At 43.0% G+C, this 25,020-nt stretch overlaps 1 protein-coding gene across 1 annotated transcript in view; it reads right to left on the bottom strand.

Annotated features, from left to right (window-relative positions):
* LOC124709811 (3'-5' ssDNA/RNA exonuclease TatD) overlaps window positions 1-25,020 on the bottom strand; it is a 54,597-nt gene that overhangs the window by 3,344 nt on the left and 26,233 nt on the right. Inside the window, exon 4 of the mRNA XM_047240871.1 lies at window positions 20,370-20,553. Within this exon, the coding sequence (XP_047096827.1) occupies window positions 20,370-20,553 (184 nt within the window). The remainder of the gene's footprint in view (window positions 1-20,369; window positions 20,554-25,020) is intronic.

Below are 25,020 nucleotides of genomic sequence, written 5' to 3'. Positions count from 1 at the left end.
GGCCTTAGAACTTGAATGCACCTCGTACAGACATACTGGAACACAGTAAAACTATGTTTAAGAAACTTAGGTTTCAAGGTAACTGGTTTACTGGGGGGGGGGGGGGGGGGGATGAGAGAAAAGAGGACACAGCCCCTTGACGCGAAAAACATAACCTCTTGGTTACATCATCAGAAACAGGAATGTGAGTGATATTGATAAGGATATCACTAGATTCTGGCTTTTGATTTAGAACTTCTCTGTCACACTATAAAGCTGTTGTTTGTTCGAGTTGACTGAAATGGTATGGAATGCACGTCGCCTGGAACAAAGAAGAGTGGGAATAGCTAGCGATTTTAAATTACTTTGTAGTAAATGTGGCTATGAATTTTCATTTTTCTTGTCTATGAATCTAACAGTGGTTCCTACAAAAGTAATTTTAGGTTAACATTCCTCCGAGATGCCTTGGATGAGGTACGGAAGGAAGTAATTTATAGTGTAGTTTCCTGAACATGCTTCCACCATGTGCGAGGTTTGACAAAAAATAACGAAATTTCAGATGCTGAATCTGATACTGCCAAAGTTTCAGTGAAGAAAGCACTAGAAGAACTGGTTGAAATAAACCAAAAAGAAATAGATGCTGGCTTAGACATTGACGACAATGAATCTACTGCAAAAATATTGTTGATCTCTTTAAAGGGCCACACATCTCGATATGATGGTGCAGCTTTAACTGACACTGATTCAGGTAAAGTTTTAGATACAGAAATTATGTCTATATACTGCCACCAATGTGCAATTAGAAAAAAGTCCAACAATAAACATAATGAAAAACTGCGGTAAAAAAAGTGTGCAGTAGCATGTTCCAGAATTTATAAGGGCTCAAGAGGGGCATGGAGGCCTCAGTAGTTGTGTGGATTTTCTACAGATGGGACGAGTATGGCACTAAGTTCACTAAATATCTTTGTGATTGAGATTCTTCTCCTTTCAAAGCGGAAATAGATAAAAAAAACCATACAAGACCCCAATAGAAAATAAAGAATGTTTTGGCCACATCCAAAAGAAGCTTGATGGTAGGTTTCTTTTACTCCTAAAGGAGGAAGAGTACTGCTTGAGGATAGATAATCACTTGTAGAAAAAACATGCTTACTCTTAAAGAAATTTATTCTCTTATGGGAAAGCTATTAGGAAAAATAGGACAATTCACGAGCAATGGGCAAGCTGTGTGGGCAATTTCTTTTCACAAAATATCCACCTAACACAAACACATAATCTGTGTCTGAAAGACAATTGGTGTAACTATAACGCAAGAAATTACAGCGACTTGCTGTAATATTCTGGAATGGTACTGTGCCTTGGCACTCACCTAGACGCCACCTAACTGTCGGTCTGTGACCAACGTGTCACTTAAGCCAGGGACTCCTTGGTATGTGGTGTGCATGACATCGGCAGCAGCCACATTACAACAAACCCACTTTTGTATGTATAAATATTAGCCAACTGGCCAGGTAAGCTGAATAAGTGAGTTAACGTGTTAGTGTCCACTATAGTATTGGCTTCCATCATTCTGACAGGACCGCCTACCTGGGGGTCCACCTGCAGCATTAATAGGTCAAGGGTCGAACTGAGGCCCTCCTGGCTTATGAGCCACTGGGCAACTGCCAGCACCACATGCCACACAAGGGCTCACACCCCAGGCATCTATGCTGCCACCACTCAACACGGTCGGGGGCAGACACCAGCACATACTGTGCTCGGCCGGCCGTACTAATCTGTCACATCAGCTCCTGACACAGCTCAGCCACCCGGACAGGGTTGCAAGAACCATCCACCATCATGCAGAGCTGTGCATAGCTGCCGACATCTCTACAACAACGCTTACCTGTCGAGGCATGGAGGTTTGAGCCACACTCAAGTGTCCACCAGGGACGGGCATGAGCTACTAATACAGACTGCTGGAAAGTAATGAAGGGATTCTGCTGTCATATGAATTGTGACTCATCCCAACTTACTAACCTTCACCAGACAAACCCACAATGTTACATCACAAACACTTGCTACCAAAAGCTGTTATGAATGTAATTAGGCCCATAGTCAGGTTTATTGCAAACCCTGATTTCCTGAGAGAGTTATTTTTTAATTTGATACCTGGAAAGTATCACAGCACACAAGAAAACATTTTTTTTCTCTGACAATATATATAGATGCACACAAGCGCATCCCCCCCCCCCCCCCCACACACACACACACGCACACACATATTTAACACTAAGAAACATTCACAAGTTAATTAAATTTATTATGTGGGACAGAAGGTCACAGACATATGCAACGGTGGAATATGTTTAACTGATGTATTTGCTGTCATCCGGAACTCCTTCGGGTCACCAAGAAATGATCACACTGAGCACCAAGTAATGACTGACGTGCTGAACAGTTTGACGTTCTGCACCAGAATCATACCCAGAATGATACAGAAAAGGCTTCCCGCTGTCTCTACCATTACCATGAATAATATCCATGAAGTCATTGTCACAATTGGAGAAATAATGCTTGCGAATATCTACGCACCACCGGGAACTGTGTGGCCTGCATTTGCACCCTACCATGCTGAGGAAGTCTATTCATGGGAAAACAAGAGAATGCAAATGAAGCCCCAAATACCTGAATTTGAATGAAATGTAAGGATATTCTATTGACATAACATACTATAAATAGGAGTCTATGATACAATTTTATATTTCACTGAGGGAGAATAATGGCAGAATTGAAGTTCTGAAGAGTGTTGGTGAAAATCTAGGTGTTTGCACTGCAAAAGCATTTTACACCATCGGTCAGAGTACATAAATGATGCCGAGAGAGCAATGTCTGATTTATAAATACAGGCTAGACATTTTAGAAGGGGAGAGAAGAGAGACCTGGAGAATGAGGAGAATCCAATACGGTGACTTTTAAAATCAGGTAAGCCTATTACACATTGAAATATATGAACTAAATCTTTCGACTGCATTGTCTCAGTTTTACACTTTTTTGGATTACTAGAAAGAAGCCTTTCCTTAGAAAGTATAGGAGCTAATGCTATGAAATTTTCAGGAGCTGTTTGAAACATGTTGTCAACTTACTGGAACTAAAGAAATACAAAATCCTTTATTGAATTATCTTTTATAGGATTTTCGTTAGAGAGAAAACTTTGACTGCGACAGTATTATGGAAAGGAAAGTTACTACTCACCAATAGCAGAGATGCTGAGTCACAGATACACACACCAAAAAAAAAAGACTGTTGCAAATAAAGCTTTCGACATTAACGACACATTTACGCATGGCAATAGATGGCTGACAGTAGCCATTGTACGAGGTGGGACAGGTGTTCCAAACGTTTCAGGACTGGAAAGTTTCGTCGACAGAGAAAATGATGTAAAATGAATGCATACACCTTTTCCCTTACACCATATAAATACAGTTTCATTTACAGATATCTTACGTCTATTACGTGTATACAGGAAGAATCGTGAGGGTGACATATATGTGGATTTGCCAAAGTCTTTATTTGCATTTTCGGTAACATGATACGTCTTGTAGGCGATGATGTCTCTGTCGACAAAACTTTCCAGTCCTGAAACATTTGGAACACCTGTCCCACCTCGTACAATGGATACTGTCAGCCATCCATTGCCATGTCGATGCTGAAGTTCAGTTTACATCCACAGAACACTGCGGGTCCATCTAGAAGCGAGTGTGCAGCAACAGATTTTATTGTATTTTTCTTTTTGTCTGCCCCTGAAGTTGTCATTTCCACATCTTCAATGGTCTTGTATATTGTATGTCTTGCACGACGACGTAGTCTTCTGTAGCGCATGCTGGCGGCATTCAATGCAGTTGCCTGTGCGACAGCAGCAGCGCGTATGAGCCGCTGGCGCGGGAACGCTCGCTTATGTAAGCGCGCGATAAGCGCTCAGTAGCGGCCGCTGTAGCAACTCGTCCCCACGCGTTATCAGCCCCGTGTTAAATAGCCTGCACAACTCGGCGGCTCGGCCCTAGTAATTTTAAGGGCCGAGCCTACTGCTGGCGCGGTGACGCAATCGCGTGGTTGCGCAACCAGCGGCCGCGCGCCACCAGCGATGACGCTACTTGCTGCAGCATACTCTATGCGCTGCAGGGGGGGGGCTGCGCCCCCTCCTGACCCCCCCTGCCAAAAAAAAACTCCCAACCTAACCTCGTATTCAGGGCTACGCTACAGATCAATTTATTTATGAAAATACAATGTACAATCACCAACAAATTTAACATATTCACATACACCTTTTCCCTTACACCATATAAATACAGTTTCATTTACAGATATCTTACTTCTATTACGTGTATACAGGAAGAATGGTGAGGGTGACATATATGTGGATTTGCCAAAGTCTTTACATCCATTGCCATGCGTAAATGTGTCGTTAATATCGATGCTGAAGTTCAGTTTACATCCACAGAACACTGCGGGTCCATCTAGAAGCGAGTGTGCAGCAACAGATTTTATTGTATTCTTCTTTTTGTCTGCCGCTGAAGTTGTCATTTCCACATCTTCAATGGTCTTATATATTGTATGCTCGGCCGCACAGTTACACGTAACTGCACAGTTGCTGCAGCACCAGTAGGGATCTACATTTCTACAGATGCCCGGCACAATACAAATTTGGCAATTTTCAGCTACTTTTTTTAATACTTTCATTGCCTCTTAGCAGCTAAAATTCTAACAGTGCATTTCTTTCGTTGTATTCTTCCTGTGTAAAAACTTTCAAGATCAGTTTCCACATAGTCTTATTGGACCATTCGCTTGTCAGTGGTACACAAAAGTGGTTGCAAACACATCTAATTATGAAGTTATTGGTAACTTGCACAGCTTGTAATTTACATAAAACAATGGAAAATCCAGGATGAAATAACAACATTGTGAAAAGGATAGATCACTACTCAATACATAGAAGAGACACTGGGTTGCAGACAAGCAAAACAAAAAGACAGCTCTACATCTGAGCTTTTAGCCAAAGGGCCCCCTCCTGAAGCAGAAAACACACACACACACACACACACACACACACACACACACACTGTTTCTGGTTGCTGACTAGTCCAGTCTCAGCAGCCAGAGATGGTGGCCATGTGTGACAGTTGAGGTCATGTGTGTGAGTTGCACTCGTGTGAATGTGTGTGGGTTTTCTTCTCCAGAAGGTCTTTTGGTCAAAAGCTCAAATGAATAGCTTTTTGCTGTTGTTGTTGGGCCTCTGCCTATCTGCAACTCGACTTCGTCTCTATATGACAAACAGCAATCTATTTTCTTTTTTTGTAATTTAAATACTTACTCATAATATTACGATTCAACACGAAATGGAATGAATCCGCCAAATGAGAAGAGAAGTGGAAAGTGAATAGAAGATCAAGATTTTTTGGGAGAGTTCTGAGATGGTTTGGTGCAACTGTAAAAAAGCTACTTACAAAATACTAAGGTGACCAAGTCTAGAACACAACTTGTAAACAGGCAAGATGGAACATCAACTTGTTTCAGTACCAACCCTGACAGTAACGTGTTTTTTCTTTCATTTTTCATGTTTTACAAAGAACATATAAGGTAATTACCCAAAATAGGTAATTTCATTTTCAGGCCTTGTTTCACCAAAACTAATTGTTCAAGATATAGTTTCTGTCACTAATAATGATAGTGTATTAAATTGCATGGAAATAATTTGCATAAAGAAATTTTCATAATTTAAGATGCTTTACAAACACATGGAGATTTGCAGTGAGGTGTGACTGAAGTTATATTTCCTCAGTTTAGAGCTCTCATCCTCCTCCTCTTAGTCAATATCTTACTTTTTCCAAAAATTTACTATTTAAAATTTTATTCATAAATAAAATTATTGTATTCTACAACGTTCCACTCTTAACCAAAGATTATTTGCACAATTCAGTCCCATATTTCTATAGCCCTGATTTTTCAGATTTCAAAAATGCCCACTTTCACTGGGAAAACTTCTTAGTTTGATGTTTATTAGATCAAACACATTTAGCCATTTTTGGCAGTATTTGTGAACCCGAGAAGAAGTATACGTAACATTCACAACATAGTTCTACAATTTTGTCAATTTTCCAGATATCCAACCCATAATCAATCTTATAATTTCATGTCACCTAATTTTGTTCTTTTTCCTACTGTAAGCCTGAATATAATGACAAATTTTAATTATTATTCCTACATACTTCTATAATTAGTTGCACAGGACAGTGCTTCAGTCAGCCTGTAGTTCAAATTCATTCTATCAACAGCTTTGTGATATTATATTAATAACTCACAATTGCAACAAATCAAAATTTGCAATGGATTTGTTAGCTAAGTGGAGTCCCATAGTGAAATTTTACATTACTATTCAAACCACTGACAGTAACATAATTAGCCTGGCGATATCACGTGTTAAATGAACATTATGCAACTAGTGTGTGGAAGAAGAATTTACATGCACCATATCGGTATAACCGTGTTCTAATCTGCTACCTATGATATGTGATATGGTTTGTTGATGAGTGTAGCTTACGTATTTGCTGTAATTATTGAAACTCACAAGTGTTAGAAAGCTGATTATCACAAAAATAAAGGTGTGTTACCACAAATGTGATTGAGATTGAAAGCTACATGCTGCAGTTTAGTGTAAGTTATTTAGCGAACATCAATCCAACCACTTAACAGTAGTGTGAACTAAACCACTTATGTGATACGAGACCACTGAAGGCCAACAACCAGATAATGTAAGTTATTTACTCTTGTGTTTGAAGTCTTTGTCGAGTAACCCTGACACGAGGCGTTTATGGAAAGTGTGATAGATTGTAATAAAGAAGCTCAGGAAACATAATGGGAATCATCTGACTATAGGCAATGTTGTTATTATGAAGCACATTGAGGGGGAGAACAAATTAAACTGGCTATTTTTAAAATTATAAAACATAACTACTGCACAAACTAACAAACTCATATGTCCTTTATTAAATAAAAAAATGTTGAGTTAATGAAGAAGTTGGTATCACTTATTTCTGACACTTTGTTAAGTTTAGTCTTGGTCAATGCACTTCAATCAGAGGTCCCCTTACACTCCTACAAGCTGTGGTGAATGGAAACAGTATTCTCAAACTTTTTTCTGATAATAATGAATTCTTGCCAGAAACCGTTCTCCACAACATTGAAAGTTCCATTACATCAAAATACACTCCTGGAAATTGAAATAAGAACACCGTGAATTCATTGTCCCAGGAAGGGGAAACTTTATTGACACATTCCTGGAGTCAGATACATCACATGATCACACTGACAGAACCACAGGCACATAGACACAGGCAACAGAGCATGCACAATGTCGGCACTAGTACAGTGTATATCCACCTTTCGCAGCAATGCAGGCTGCTATTCTCCCATGGAGACGATCGTAGAGATGCTGGATGTAGTCCTGTGGAACGGCTTGCCATGCCATTTCCACCTGGCGCCTCAGTTGGACCAGCGTTCGTGCTGGACGTGCAGACCGCGTGAGACGACGCTTCATCCAGTCCCAAACATGCTCAATGGGGGGACAGATCCGGAGATCTTGCTGGCCAGGGTAGTTGACTTACACCTTCTAGGGCACGTTGGGTGGCACGGGATACATGCGGACGTGCATTGTCCTGTTGGAACAGCAAGTTCCCTTGCCGGTCTAGGAATGGTAGAACGATGGGTTCGATGACGATTTGGATGTACCGTGCACTATTCAGTGTCCCCTCGACGATCACCAGTGGTGTACGGCCAGTGTAGGAGATCGCTCCCCACACCATGATGCCGGGTGTTGGCCCTGTGTGCCTCGGTCGTATGCAGTCCTGATTGTGGCGCTCACCTGCACGGCGCCAAACACGCATACGACCATCATTGGCACCAAGGCAGAAGCGATTCTCATTGCTGAAGACGACACGTCTCCATTCGTCCCTCCATTCACGCCTGTCGCGACACCACTGGAGGCGGGCTGCACGATGTTGGGGCGTGAGCGGAAGACGGCCTAACGGTGTGAGGGACCGTAGCCCAGCTTCATGGAGACGGTTGCGAATGGTCCTCGCCGATACCCCAGGAGCAACAGTGTCCCTAATTTGCTGGGAAGTGGCGGTGCGGTCCCCTACGGCACTGTGTAGGATCCTACGGTCTTGGCGTGCATCCGTGCGTCGCTGCGGTCCGGTCCCAGGTTGACGGGCACGTGCACCTTCCGCCGACCACTGGCGACAACATCGATGTACTGTGGAGACCTCACGCCCCACGTGTTGATCAATTCGGCGGTACGTCCACCCGGCCTCCCGCATGCCCACTATACGCCCTCGCTCAAAGTCCGACAACTGCACATACGGTTCACGTCCACGCTGTCGCGGCATGCTACCAGTGTTAAAGACTGCGATGGAGCTCCGTATGCCACGGCAAACTGGCTGACACTGACGGCGGCGGTGCACAAATGCTGCGCAGCTAGCGCCATTCGACGGCCAACACCGCGGTTCCTGGTGTGTCCGCTGTGCCGTGCGTGTGATCATTGCTTGTACAGCCCTCTCGCAGTGTCCGGAGCAAGTATGGTGGGTCTGACACACCGGTGTCAATGTGTTCTTTTTTCCATTTCCAGGATTGTATATTTTCGGTAGATTGTCTTCACTTTGACTGGAATTCCAGTATCTCAGAACATTTCGCCATTTACAGTAAGCAGTCCTAGAACTCAGATATTTATTCATCAATTTTCCAACTAAGGACAACAGTAGTCTAAAAATGAGCCACTTCCCCACTTCCATTGATGAGCATTATAAGTTCTAGCAAAATTGAGATACCCTCCACTTTACTTTTGCATTCATAAAATTCCCATTTGTTAGGAAATCTGGCAACTTTATCTTGTCTCTTAAAATATTCACTGCACAAAGGGTGTTCAAAAAGTTTTGCACAGCTGTCTCCAATTTTTTTATTTTTTGCAGGAGAATGAAATATTTTGTGAACATACTTGGAACATTTAGCTATAAGTTGGTGTATAAAAGCATTTTCTTTTATTTACAGGTTAGCTATAATGGACCGTGAAGTACATGTCAGGTTGCGACAACAGTCGGTGATGGAGTTCCACTTCAAGGCCGGCGATGACTCTGCCACATCAATTCACAGGAAGTTGCTCCCTGTTTATGGTTGGATTAAAAGAGGGGTAAAGGATCAAACTATAAGGTCATCAGTCCTTTGTTCTGAATAAAACAATGCCACATGAGTGAGAATAAAACAAACGAGACTGACAACTCAAAACGGAATGAAAGGAAAAATCACAAGAACGATGAAGGGTAACAAACATGTAAATGGACAAAAGGGGACAAGAAAACCAAGGACATGCGCTAAACCGTAGATCAAATAGTAAAACCCTCCTTCATGAATAAAATGTAAAACTAAATCAGCCGATGTGGCGTTGCCACATCAAATTAGCGGCAACAAGTCCAGCAACCCAAGATTTTATTGGTGGGCAGTCAAAGTGGGACAGTGCACCAGAATATGGGCCACTGTCAACTGGGCATTGCACCGACACTAAGGCGGGTCTGCACGGTGCAGGAGGTAACTGTGGGTTGCCCAAGCATGGCCAATGTGGAGCCGGCAGAGGACAACTGATTCCCTGTGAGAGACCTGCATGGAAGCCTTCCACACATTCGTAGTCTCCTTAATGACATGCAGTTTGTTGTGTGTACTGCTATGCCATTCCATCTCCCGAACCCAAAAAACCCTATAGCGTAAATCAGAACACAGGTCAGGTTCAGAGATGCCCATCTCCAGAAGCAGCTCCCACATAGCCTGTTTGGCCAGCTTGTCGGCAAGTTCGTTGCCTGGGATACCAACATGTCCTGGGTTCCACACAAATGCCACTGAATGACGGGACTGGTCCAGTGCATAGATGGACTCCTGGATGGATGCTACCAAAGGATGGTGAGGGTAGCACTGGCCGATAGGTTGTAGGCTGCTCAAGGAGTCAGTACACAGAAGTGAGTCCCTGGGACATGAACGGATATACTGAAGCGCACGGGAGGTGGCCACCAGCTCTGCAGTGAGTACACTGCAGCCACCGGGCAAGGAATGCTGTTCAAAATGGCCTCTGTGGACGTAGGGGAAGCCAACACGACCATCAGCCAACGAGCCATCAGTGAAAACCATTTCAGAGCCCCTGAACACATCAAGAATTGAGAGGAAATGACAGTGGAGAGCAACAGGAGTAACTGAGTCCTCAGGGTCATGCAAAAGGTCCAGACAAATCTGCAGCCTAGGTCTACTCCATGGAGGTGTATGTGGACGGACCTGAATGGGAGGTGGTAAAGGGAAGGACTCCAGTTCAGACAGAAGGGATCACACACGAACCGCAATCGTTAGCCCTGATCTGGGCCTGGGCCACCGATGCAGGAGATGAACTGCCACGGGTGGAAAAAGGAGGAGGTAATACAGATGCTCAGGAGAACTACAAATGTGTGCAATGTATCTGGTGAGCAGTTGTGCATGTTGGATCCACAATGGTGAAACTTTGGCCTCCACCAGGACACTGGTCACTGGACTCATTCTAAAAGCTCCCGCTGCTAGGCGAACACCACAGTGATGGACTGGGTATATCACATGCAATGCTGAGGGCGCCACCAAACCATAAACCAGACTCCCACAGTCAAGGTGGGATTGAACAAGGACTTCGTAGAGCTGCAGCAGATAGAGCGATCTGCATCCCAGTTGGTGTTGCTCAAGCAGCACAGGGTACTCAGGTGCTGCCAGCACTTCTGTTTAAGCTAATGAACGTGAGGCAGCCAAGTCAATAGGTCACCGAAAACCAGTCCTAAGAATCAATACGTCTCCACTGCAGTGAGTGGATCATCATGAAGGTAAAGTTCTGGTTCCGGATGAACTGTACGATGCTGACAGAAGTGCATGACACATGACTTAGGGGCCGAAAACTGGAAGCCATGGCGGGAGTCCATGACTGAGCCCTGAGGATGGCTCCCTGTGGGTGCCGCTCAACAACACCAGTACTGGTGGAGCAGTAAGAAATATAGAAGTTACCGGCATACAGAGAGGGTGTGATGGACAGTCCTACAGCTGCTGCTAGACTTTTAATGGCCACTAAAAATAGTGATACACTCAATACAGAGACCTGTGGGACCCCATTCTCCTGGATATGGGGGAAGTATGGGAGGCACCAACTTGGAAACGGAAAGTACCGAGCTACAGGAAATTGTGGATGAAAATTGGGAGCAGCCCTCAGAGACCCCACCCGTATGATGTGGCAAGGATATGATGTTGCCAGGTGGTGTCATACGCTTTGTGTACATAAAAAAAAGACAGCAAAAAGGTGTTGGTGTCTGGAAAAGGCTGTTCAGATGGCAGACTCATGGGACACAAGATTATCAGTGGTAGAGTGCCCCTGGTGGAAGCCACCCTGAGATGGAGCCCATAGGCCAAATGACTCCATGACCCAACCCAACCGCCGACACACCATATGTTCCAGTAGCTTACAAACAATGTTGATGAGGCTGATGGGCCGATAGCTATCCACATCAAGCTTTTTTTTACTGGGTATGAGCACCAGAACGATGGTGCTCTCCCACCACCGTGATGGAAAGACGCCGTCACACGGGATCTGGTTGAAGATGACGAGGAGATGGCGCTTGTAGTCAGACAAGAGATGTTTAATCATCTGACTGTGGATCTGATCTGACCCAGGAGCTGTGTCGACGCAATGTGCAAACGCAATGAGGAGCTCACACTCCGTAAATGGGGTGTTATAGGGTTCACTGTGGCGTGTAGTGAATATGAGGACTTTCCTTTCCATCTGCCGTTTGAGGGTGTGAAAGGCTGGGGGTAGTTCTCCAATAGAGGATTGAGCATAGTGCTCAGCAAAGTGCTTGGCAATCGCATTAGCGTCGGTACATAGCACGCCATTGATGGTAATGCCAAGGACACCTGTTGGGGTCTGGTACCCAAAAAGACATCTGATCTTTGTCCAGACTTGGGAGAGTGACACATGGCACCCAATGGTCGACACTTACCTGTCCCAACACTGTTTCCATTGTTTTATAAGCTGGCGTACACGGGCACGGAGCCGCTTAAAGGCTATCAGATGCTCTAGGGAAGGATGTCACTTAAGTCGCTGTAGAGCTCGCCGACGCTCTTTAATTGCCTCAATGACTTCTAGCGACCACCAAGGGACTGTCGCCAGGGGCCCCTAAACAGTGATGGATTGCATTTTCTGCCGCAGAAACAATTGTGGTAGTCACCTGCTCAACAATCACATTGATGTTACCATGTGGGGGAGAGTCAACGGTGGCATCAGAGGTGAAAGTTTCCCAGTCTGCCTTGTTTAAAGCCCATATGGGCAGGCGTCCATGGGCCTGATGCCGGGGCAGTGACAGGAAGATGGTCACTACCACTCAGGTCATCATGTGCTCTCCAGTGGATAGATGGGAGAAGTCCTGGGCTGCAAATTGATAAATCAATGGCCGAGTAACTACCTAGAGCCACGCTGAAATGTGTGGCGGCCCCAGTATTTAAGAGGCAGAGGTTGAGTTGTGACAGTAAATTTTTGACATCTCTGCCTCGGCCAGTAAGCACGGTGCCACCCCACAAGGGGTTATGGGCATTAAAATCTCCCAAAAGTACAAAAGGTTTTGGGAGTTGGTCAATTAGTGCAGCTAATACATTCAGGGGTACTGCACCATCTGGAGGAAGATATACATTGCAGACAGTTATTTCCTCCATTGTCCGTATTCTGACAGCCACAGCTTCAAGAGGGGTTTGAAGGGGAACAGTTTCACTACAGACTGAGTTTATGACGTAAACGCAAACTCCACACTGCACTGCCGGAACCAGGTTTCCTGGAGGGCAATGCCGAAAGCAGGTGTAAAGCTTAACAGTTGCTGTAACTCAGCCAAGCAGTGGAAGAAAACACCACAATTCCACTGGAGGATGACATCATGCGACTGGAAAGGCATGGAGCATTCAATGATGCAGTTTAAGCCTCAGGGTCGCCTGCTGCCACCGACTTTTTGCCTGAGCAGTCTATATTCATTGTGTCTGAGGGTCCAGTGAGATCCAGGTCCTCAGCAGATGCCAGAATCTCCATCCCATCATCAGACACAGAGCTTGTAGGTAGTGGTAGTGTGGGTGCCACCACAAGTTCCTTGCTCTTGGGAGTATTTTTTTCCCCCGATTTCTTGCGCTGTTCCTTGGGTTTACCTGGCTGGGAGGACTTCACAGAATCAGTCTCCGGGGCTGAGGATGCCCTACGACCACCTGCTTTTGGGCTCTTCAGCCACTGGCAGGTGTTATCTTTCTCACTAACAGAAACCTGGGAAGGAAGTGACCCAAGGGACCCCTTCCTAGTGAGAAGAGCCAAAGAAGCCTTACGCTTCTCTGGCTCAGAAGTAGGGACTGAAATCTCCGATGGTTGGGGGGGGGGGGGGGGGGGGGGGGGGAGATTGCTTCCAAAGTAGGTGGTGTGGTGCGGGAGCAACAGGGAGGGAAGTGCTCCCCACCATCAAGGGGACAGGTCTCCCTGTTCTGACAAGGGAACCTCACCATCGCACCCCCCTCAGATTTAGTTATAAGTTGGCACAGTGGATAGGCCTTGAAAAACTGAACACAGTCAATCGAGAAAACAGGGAGAAGTTGTGTGGAACTACGAAAAAAAATAAGCAAAATATACAAACTGAGTAGTCCATGTGCAAGATAGACAACATCAAGGATAGTGTGAGCTCAGGAGTGCCGTGGTCCAGTGGTTAGCGTGAGCAGCTGCGGGACGAGAGGTCCTTGGTTCAAGTCTTCCCTCGAGTGAAAAATTTTCTTCCTTTTCGCAAAGTTATGATCTGTCCGTTCATTCATTGACGTCTCTGTTCACTGTAATACGTTTAGTGTCTGTGTTTTGCGACCGCACCGCAAAACCGTGCGATTAGTAGACGATAGGACGTGCCTCTCCAATGGAAACCGAAAACATTTTATCGCAAGGTCATAGGTCAACCGATTCCTCCACAGGAAAAACACCTCTGATATCTTCTATACGACACTGGTGACGGCATGTGCGTCACATGACAGGAATATCTTGTCGACCCACCTAACTTGTATGCTTGGCAAATGCGTAAAAAGATTCTTCTACCTTGCCCGATTTAGGTTTTCTTGTGGATGTGATAATCACTGCCAAAAAAGTGATGAAAACACAAGAGTTTGTCACATAAACTGCAACAAATGAATGCAACAGTTTCACAGTCACACAGTTTTCCCTGTGCTCTGTCAAAACATATGTTTTTAATGTTTTTAAATTTTTCTGTGTGTAGACCATCAAATCCTGCATATGTCCAAGCAAATCTGAACGTGTCCTGGAATTTTGGAGAGCTAAGTTGATTATGAGTGAGTGCTGAACTTTGATAATTGACACACGATCACGTAAACAATATTGCTCTGTGTACCTGTGCAGCTCCGCAAAATAATTGTCTGAAAATAAAAAATTAAACTTTCCACTCGAGGGAAGACTTGAACCAAGGACCTCTCGTTCCGCAGCTGCTCATGCTAACCACGGGACCACGGCACTCCTGACCTCACACTATCCTTGATGTTGCCTATCTTGCGCATGGACTACTCAGTTTGTATATTTTGCTCATTTTTTTCATAGCTCCATACAACTTCTTCCTGTTTTCTCAAGTGATCTGTGTTCAGTTTTTCAAGGCCTATCCACTGTGCCAATTTATAACTAAATATGAGGGGGGGTGCGATGGGGAGGTTCCCTTGTGAGAGGCGACAGGAACTCGAGGAACTGATGGGGTGACAAGAGGAAGACCGCACTGCAGTTCTTTCTCTAAATCCTCGCACAAACGAAAAAATGGCCGACATCGAGATAAGTGTCCAAGGAATAGAAAATCAACTGAAATCACTCAACAGAGGAAAGTCCACTGGACCTGACGGGCTACCAATTCGATTCTACACAGAGTACGCGAAAGAACATGCCCCCCTTCTAACAGTCGTGTACCGCAAGTCTCTAGAGTAACGGAAGGTTCCAAATGTTTTGAAAAGAGCACAGGTAGTCCCAGTCTTCAAGAAGGATTGTCGAGCAGATGCGCAAAACTATAGACCTATATCTCTGACAACGATCTGTTGTAGAATTTTAGAATGTTTTTCGCTCGCGTATCATGTCATTTCTGGAAACCCAGACTCTACTCTGTAGGAATCAACATGGATTCCAGAAACAGCGATCGTGTGAGACCCAACTCACTTTATTTGTTCATGAAACCCAGAAAATATTAGTTACAGGCTCCCAGGTACATGCCATTTTCCTTGACTTCCGGAAGGCGTTCAATACAGTTCTGCACTGTCGCCTGATAAACAAAGTAAGAGCCTACGGAATATCAGACCAGCTGTGTGGCTGGACTGAAGAGTTTTTAGCGAACATAACACAGCATGCTGTTCTCAATGGAGAGATGTCTACAGATGTTAAAGTAACCTCTGGCGTGCCACAGGGGAGTGTTATGGGACCATTGCTTTTCACACTATATATAAAAGACCTAGCAGATACTGTCGGAAGTTCCATGCGGCTTTTCGCGGATGATGCTGTAGTATACAGAGAAGTTGCAGCATTAGAAAATTGTAGCGAAATGCAGGAAGATCTGCAGCGGATAGGCACTTGGTGCAGGGAGTGGCAACTGACCCTTAACATAGACAAATGTAATATATTGCGAATACATAGAAAGAAGGATCCTTTATTGTATGATTATATGATAGCGGAACAAACACTGTTAGCAGTTACTTCTGTAAAATATCTGGGAGTATGCGTACGGAACAATTTGAAGTGGAATGATCATATAAAATTAATTGTTGGCAAGGCAGGTGCAAGGTTGAGACTCATTGGGAGAGTCCTTAGAAAATGTAGTCCATCAACACAGGAGGTGGCTTACAAAACACTCGTTCAACCTATACTTGAGTATTGCTCATCAGTGTGGGATCCGTAGCAGGTCGGGTTCACAGAGGAGATAGAGAAGATCCAAAGAAGAGTGGCGTGTTTCGTCACAAGGTTATTTGGTAAGTGTGATAGCATTACGGAGCTGTTTAGCAAACTCAAGTGGCAGACTCTGCAAGAGAGGCGCTCTGCATCGCGGTGTAGCTTGCTGTCCCGGTTTCGAGACGGTGCATTTCTGGATGAGGTATCGAATATATTGCTTCTCCCTACTTATACCTCCCGAGGAGATCACGAATGTAAAATTAGAGAGATTTGAGTGCACACGGAGGCTTTCCGGCAGTCGTTCTTCCAGCGAACCATATGCGACTGGAACAGGAAAGGGAGGTAAAGACAGTGGCATGTTAAGTGCCCTCCGCCACACACCATTGGGTGGCTTGCAGAGTATAAATGAAGATGTAGACAACTGTTATTGCAACAAAAACAGTTGCATATGAAGAGGTCATAGCCACAGGATGTAGGCACTTAAATTTCCTCTTAGCCTCAGTATAGGTCGGTCAGTCTAGGGTCTTATAGTCCATGCGTTTCCTCTCTTCCTGTAAAATCCTGCAGTCTGGCGAGCAAGGTGAATGATGTTCTCCGGAGTTGACACAGATGGGAGGCGGGGCACATGGAGTATTGGGATGCGATGGACATCCACAATCTCGAAAGGTGTGGTTGGAAGTACAGCAGGAAGACATACGGCCGAACTTCCAGCACTTAAAGCACAGCATGGGGGGAGGGATATATGGTTTGACAACACAGCAGTAGACCTTCACCTTGACCTTCTCAGGTAATGTGTCACCCTTGAAGGCCAAGATGAAGGCACTGGTGGCAACCTGGTTATCCCTCGGACCCCGATGGACGTGCCGGACGAAATGAACACCTTGCCACTATCGACTGGTGCGCAGCTCGTCGTCACACTGCAAAAGCAGGTCCCTGTGGAATATAATACCCTGGACCATATTTAAGCTCTTGTGAGGTGTGATGGTAACAGAAACATCCCCCAACTTGCCACAAGTGAGTAATGCCTGTGACTGGGCAGAGGATGCTGTTTTTATCAAAACTGACCCAGAGCGCATTTTGGACAAGCCCTGCACCTCCCCAAACTTGTCCTCCAAATGTTCCACAAAAAACTAAGGCTTCATGGACATGAAAGATTCCCCATTAACTCTCGTACATACAAGGTACTGGGTGAATAGGCTTCACTGCCATCCTTAGCCTGGCATTCCTCCCATGGTGTGGCCAGGGAAGGGAATGACTTGGGGTCATATTTCTTGGCACTGAAGTTAGCCTTTACCCGCTTAGAAACTGCTGGCGGTGGACCACCAGCAAGAGATGATGAACTATACTTTATGGCGTGTCGTCCACCCTGATGCCACCAACTCCTACCAGGGGCCCTCCCCACGGGTGCCACCCAGCCAGAGCAAAGACCACCTGGCAGGATGGCCATTGCTGGGCATCCCGATACCCCAGGGTGATGGGTATCTACTCAACATACGTGGGGAGTTGACGGCGCAGGCATCTGCAGAGCAATCCCTGTGTTGTCAGGGGGCTAGAACCAGCAGGGTACATGGCGGCCCCACCAAAACTGACTGGCTACCATGCTTGATATGAGGTGCAAAGAAGTCCATGGTCATCGTCAGCACAGATAGTGACAGTGCATAGGAATGGTGGAAAATGCACCCAGGATGGTGTCCTCGCCCAAGAGATGGAGAATGGGCAGGATTGCAATGCGACAAGAAAGTGGGCTAAAGATCTCAATGCATGACGGACGCGATGCACCATGTAAGGCACCCTTCCACAATTGGCTCGCTCTTCGGGAAAATTTTGAAAATTGGAGGTCAAACCCTACAGGGGACCACCACATAAAGGCCGAAACATGTGAGACTCCTTTTAGTCGCCTCTTATGACAGGCAGGAATACCTCAGGCCTATTCTAACCCCCGGACCCGCAGGGGAGCTCCCTGTTTATCCAGCGGTGGTTGCTGAGGTTTAAAGAAGGTGATTTCTCTTTACTGGACTATCCACGATGCGGTAGACCATCAACACCAGTGAGTGATGTAAATGAGGGGACCATTGATCAAATTATCCAAAATGACAGATGTGTGATGACACGACAGCTTGCTGAAATGACTTGTTTGTCGTTGGGTAGTGTAGTATCAGTAGTACAGTCACTAGGGTACAGAAAAATCTAGGTGCCTATATTATTGACAAGAGAAATGAAAATGATGAGGAAGAATGTGTTCGAGGGTCTCATTAAGAACTTTACTGAAGAGTGGAAACAGTGTTTTGACAGCATCATTACCCTGAAACACGGTTGTTTTTGTTCGATCCTGAGAGCAAAACCCAATCCATGGAGCGGTGTTATCCGGGTTCCCCTCAGAAGAAGAAACCAAGACTTTCACGAACAGCAGGCCGAAAGGTGATGGCCTCCTCCTTCTGGGATCAGTGTGCTGTCATTTCATTTTCATTGACGTCTTGGAACCTGACTCGAATTATCACATGATGCTTAAGGAATTACATTATGAAATGAGACACTTAAAGTAGTAGATGAGTTTCGCTATTTGGGAAGCAAAACAACTTATGATGGTCAAAGTAGGGAGGATATAAAATGTAGACCGGCAATGACAAGAAAAGCATTTCTGAAGAAGAGAAATGTGTTAACATCAAGTGTAGAGTTAAGTGTCAGGAAGTCATTTCTGAAAGTATTTGTATGGGGTGTAGCCTCATATGGAAGTGAAACATGGATGATGAACATTTTAGACAAGACGAGAAGAGAAGCTATTGAAATGTAGTGGTATAGAAGAACACTGAAGGTTAGATGCGTAGATTATGTAACTAATGAGGAGGTACTGAATAGAATTGGGGAGAACAGAAACTTGTAGTACAACCTGACTAAAAGAAGGGATCAGTTGGTAGGACACATTCTGAGGCATCAAGAGATCACCAATTTAGTACTGTAGGGAAGTGTGGGGGTTAAAAAGAGTAGGGGAAGACCAAGAGATGAATACAATAAGCATATTCAGAAGGATGTAGGTTGCAGTAGTTACTCGGAGATGAAGAGGCTTGCGCAGGATAGGGTGGCATGGAGAGCTGCATCAAACCAGACTTTGGTCTGAAGACCTCAACAACAAAACTTCCCAGCAGATTAAAACTGTGTGCCAAACTGGAATTGGAATGTAGCTCTTCCTTTTTGCAAGCAATGCTCTCAACGACTGAGCTGTCTAACTGGGAGTTTCAAAACAGCACACACACTGCAGAATGAGAGATGCATTCAGTACGAAAATATATTGTGTTATTTTGGTTAGTTCAGCTGGCGAACAAATGACTGACAAAATAATGACAAGTGAGAGAACAATTTGGTGAAACCACTGTACAAACCATGCCAAGTGGCCAGTTTCAGTATGCAATAGCCATTGCCAACTATACACAAATTTCAAATAGTGCTGTTTATCGTTTAGTTCTGTAAGACGGGGCTGCTGTTGCATAGTGGCATGAGCTAAACACTGTATCTGCTGAACACTATTTAAATACTAGTATACTAGTTGAGTACCAGTATTGCAGCATATGTATGTATTTCAATTATATTAGTCCATATCCCCCCCCCCCCCAAGCTCTCTCTCTCTCTCTCTCTCTCTCTCTCTCTCTCTCTCTCTCCACTTCCTCTGCCCTTCTCTCGGTCCGTCTCTTAATCAAATGCTTTTTATTCTTCACTCACCTAGGGGGTAATTAACCTGCAGTCGAGAACCACTGCTCTATGCTATGGGCTAGAGAACCAGTACTCAAGGCAGAAGATGCTACATTTCTACTACCTTTATTATACTACTTGCATATGAATAGTGAGAATAAAATGACAGAGATTAGCATTGTTGCACAAACATACATGAATGAAATGACAGTGAGTGAATAATATTGGCAGAAAGAACCATCCACCATGAACTGCACAGTTCCTTGCAGAGTGTATTTGTCAATATGTCAGCTAACTCCTAAGTATTAATCTCCCATCCTGTTCAACTTTGTTTTCAATCTGTCAATGTGTCCCTAATGAGACTGTCACTATTTACAAACTAGTACACTGGTTGCATGTCATAATGTCTACTACTCTGACAATCTCATTACCAAAATTCTGAATAATTTGGTTCAGTCACAAACTTTCCTAAATCCTGTAGTCATTTGTTCAACAAACAGTGAAAGACCATCTTTCTTGAATAAATAGCTTCAGTTCCAAAAATTCAAAAAGCAATTTTTACTGATTATCAACTCAATAAAATACAAAATGAGGAAGTAATGATATTTCTATCATGAGGCAACACAGTGAACAGTTTTTACTGCAATGAAAACAAAAATCTCTTTCAATATTTTTGTGGAAAAAAGCAAGGTTACATTACCTGTTATTCCCAGGTATATTCCCATTTTGATATAGCTTTCTGCTTCTTCGAAAGTTCCAGAAAAACAGTGTATAACAACAGAAGGCAGGTTTTCCTTATACTTTTCCAATATTTTGATTAAATCTTTATGAGCATCCCTTTCATGCAGTAACAGGGGTTTACGCAATTCACATGCCAGTGCAACCTGAAGAATGAAGTACTGTTAAATGCAAAATATATGAAACATATGGAGTTATTCCTTTTCTATGCAGAAAATCAATATTGCTAATTGACAGGTGCACACACTGTTCAATAGAAACACAAACATACACATGAAATTCAAGCTTTCGCAACAAACTGTTGCCTCATCAGGAAAGAGGGAAGGAGAGGGAAAGATGAAAGGATGTGGGTTTTAAGGGAGAGGGTAAGGGAGTCATTCCAACCCCGGGAGCGGAAAGACTTACCTTAGGGGGAAAGAAGGGGTATACACTCGCACACACATACTTATCCATCCGCATATACACAGACACAAGCAGACTTTTGTCAACGTGAGGCAACAGTTTGTTGCGAAAGCTTGAATTTCATGTGTCTGTTTGTGTTTGTTTGTGTGTCTATCGACCTGCCAGCACTTTCGTTCGGTAAGTCACATCATCTGTGTAACTATGTCTGAACAATTAAAATGTGACGTATCAATGGTTTTTTTAGTACAACATATATAGCAAAATGACTAGAAAGATGATGTATAATATTCCATATTAAACATTACAATTGTGCTTGAGGTGTCACACTGAAGCCAGTAATCTAAGAGAAAGCCAAACACATCTAGACAGTCATAAGTGTAAATTCGTGACTTTATGGGTAAGTGTTGGAGAAAGGGTTTAAGTCCTGAGATTATCTCCTTTATCTACAAGAAAATAAAACTGTAATGCAATTCAGAGAAAAGTGATGGCATACCACCTCCTAGAAATCAATTCAATTGTTCAAACCAAGCTTTAAGTTAATGACTAAACTTATTTAATATCACCATGAAAAATTATTTTAACAGATTCTGTGTGCAGCCAGAAAATATTTCTGCTGTAACCCATCCCTGACAGTTCCTTTTCTGAATATTTTCACCAACCACCTTAATACTCTTGTCAGTGATCAAGTCCATTCAGGTACAGGAACAAAAAATAAGTTTTGGAAAGATCTTTCATGTGCAGCAACATGTACACTGCATATGTCATAAAGGAAACAAGATATCAGAGGATATTCCAAGATCATTAAAATTTCATGAACCATACTAATATGCATAATTCTGGTTAAAGTACACATTCATATGTACCAATCTCCAATCAAATAGGCCTCTACCTGATATTAAGGTTTTCATTGTGGTTTTTGGGATGTAAATTTTGCTTTGAGTACTAATACTGTATTATGTCATGTTTGGTACTTTAATATGGCATAATGCCATATGTGCTAGAAAATGAAAAAGTGCACTTGAAATGCAGCAAACACTCGAAACTAGCAGTAGTGTGGAATTAAACACTTCATTTCAAATAAATTGACTGCCTCACTGGACAAGATCACTAAAAGCCAAATTTCTTTAGCAAACCGACAAAAATAACTTCATTGTTCTTGACCGTCAGAAAGGTGGAACTAAAATAAAATCTGAAACTAATGACATATTTTAGTTTTCCGTAATTATGTGAATGTATTTAATCATTTATCTCACTTGATAGCTTCCAGTCACAGAAATCTGTTTTGTCCTTATTTGAAGTGAGAGCAGTAAACGAAGAGGAAACAGCAAAATCACTAAATGTAAACATGGGTCACGTGGAGTTCACCCACCTCCTCACTACAGCATAAAGTGCTCTGTGCATCAGCTCCGGATCTACGATATTTCCGAACTGGGGCAATACTAGATAGTGGCATCAGCTAAACAGACTACATTAGGGCTGTTTATTGTATCATTTTAACCTATCTCTAGCATTTTAATGCCCCCACCCGCAATTTTTGTGTATCACAATGTAGTGTTTAAAATGAAGAGAAATATTTCGTCAATACTTAAGTTGATGAGCCTGGGGAAATGGCAATACATTTAAGAAGACTAGTCCTGTCTGAGTGAATGGCAATCTTGTGAAGTCCATGAATTCTGAAGGCATGTAGTAATTCAAGCCTGTCTTTCTGTTGAATCTATGTTGGACCATGCACGAATTTAAACGTTATTTACATTTTTAGATTAGTGAAATATAATTGCTATAATTTAAACTATTTCAATGTGCAAATCGTCTTTGATTACCCTACTGCAAGTGCGCACTGTGAACAGTTTTGTGAACATAAAATGTGCAAGGTATGCAAAATTTTAAATTGCTACCACAAGCCAAGATGGAAAGTATAAAGGAGAATTTGTTGTACTCCAAATGAATCCCAAGCGATAGCAGGGAATACCGAACTGCGAGAAGCAGTTACTAATGCAACTCTTCTTATAAAAACTATTATTTGAACTGTAGTGATACAAGTTTTTAGAATAAAAAAACTTAACAACAATGGGACAACACAGCATTCTGGATTTCATTATGTTCGAAAAATACTGATGATTTTTGTATTTTGGAAAGAATTTTTATTTATTCTTCTACATTAACATTATCCACTACCAAATAATTCCCATTAGATATTATACACTAATATCAACACTTTCTCCAATACCTGAAACACTTTTGGAGAGATATTTTAGTTCTCTCAATGGTTTTTTTTAATTATTATTTTTTTAATCTCACCTATGCTTGTAAAACGATATTCCTTTAAGATTTCTTTACTTCTTGGTGATGGAAAAGTTACACAGGAGCATGTCTTACAAATATGGAGCCTAGGGCATGAATATAATATTGTTTTGGTGAAAAATCCATGAACAAGCAACACATATGAGCAGGTTCATTATTGTGGTGCAAAAGTCATGAATTGTTTCAGCAAAAATTTGGGCTTTTTTATGGATAGTTTCACACAAATGGTACCTAATTTTTTAAGTTCTACTTCTTACTGACTGTTCAACTTTATGGCAAGAATGTATGGTGCACAATGCCACTGAAATCAAGGAACATAGTAAATATAAGTTTCAATATTCCTTTCACACATTTCATACCTAAAACATCTGAAAAAATGTCATGGAACAAACTAATAGATATGTCACTGTCACTGTCACTGTCACCACCACCACCACCACCACCACCACCAACAGCAACAAAAACAGTTTCTTTGCTAAATCACAATCAATCAATCAATCACTTTTTTCACTTTTCCATAATTTCACAAGTTGATGAGACTCGCCAAAAGCAATATTTAACAGTTCTAAAACTTCACTCAATTTTTTTTATCAAACAAACTTTCATAAAAATTATATGATTTATTTTTATAGAAACTGAATCACTAAGGCTACCAAAACATATGAAAAACGTTTTGACAGCTGGCAACAGCCAAAATATCCAATATGGCTCACACTGTATAGATCACACACATTTACCACCCCGACAATGTAAAAATTGTGTGAAACGAACTATGACGACACGTGAAATAACATTCCTGTTACTTTTTAAACAAACTTTGTACATATTATTTTTGAACTCAAGAAAATGTGGAAAGATAAAGACTTTTCAATTCTGCAGCACTATGAGTAATTGCTTTTGTGAGCTAGATAAGAACATTAGCATCTTTACCAAACATTTCAGTCATTCGTTGAAACTTGCTGGCAGATTAAAACTCTGTTCCAGGCAGGGACTCGAACCTGGGACCATTGCCTTTCATGGGCAAGTGTTCTACAGGCAGAGCACATGTCTGTGAAAGGAAAAGGTCCCAGGTTCAAGTCCCAGTCTGGCGCACACTTTTAATCTGCCAGAAAATTTCAAATCAGCACACACTCTTCTGCAGAGTGAAAATTCATTCTGGATTTCATTCATTGATGTGCATCTCCACAACAAGGAATATTTTAAATGTGAAACGTCATTTGTGTTGGCATTCTCAGAGCAAATTACTGTTGAAACTGTAGTAAGACAGCTCAGAAGGTAAATATTCCAGGCTTGTTCCCACTGTTTTACTTAGAAACATCTATTCTACCAACTTACAGTACTTAAAATGACATTTCCAGATGTTTTATAGAATGTAAATAATGTCTTACTTTTAAAGTTGCATTGACTGTAGCAGTGAATACGAGTGTGTGTGTGTGTGTGTGTGTGTGTGTGTGTGTGTGTGTGGGCGGGCGGGCGCGCGCGCGTGTGCAGGTGTACGTGACAGTGTTTAAATTGTGTGTAATTTGCTCAATTCACACCATCCATTAAGTGCGTGCATGGTTATGGATGCAATTAGCATTGATAGGACAACGCTGAGGATTTGGCAATGCAAAATACCTGCACTGAACTCATCCTGAAGATCTGGATGGGCGACCAAAAGCAGAGGTGAGTGTCGGCTTACAAAGATCTTCTGCAGCGCAATGAAGACGACTCCAGCTTTTCGGAAAATGTTGCCACTGGAGATGAAACTTGGATATTTGAATATGACCCGGAAACAAAGTGCAAAGTTCCAAATGACACACTGTAGCTTCAAACATCCAAAAAAGACTCAAATGAGCAAATCGAGAGTAAAAGCCATGCTCATCATTTTCTTCGATCCTGTGGGGGTGGTCCACTATGAATTTGTACCT

Source organism: Schistocerca piceifrons, chromosome 1 (genome assembly GCF_021461385.2).
Source record: "Schistocerca piceifrons isolate TAMUIC-IGC-003096 chromosome 1, iqSchPice1.1, whole genome shotgun sequence".
Lineage (NCBI taxonomy): Eukaryota > Metazoa > Arthropoda > Insecta > Orthoptera > Acrididae > Schistocerca > Schistocerca piceifrons.
Note: the sequence above shows the minus strand (reverse complement) of the source record. Positions and strands in the feature narration are given on the sequence as shown.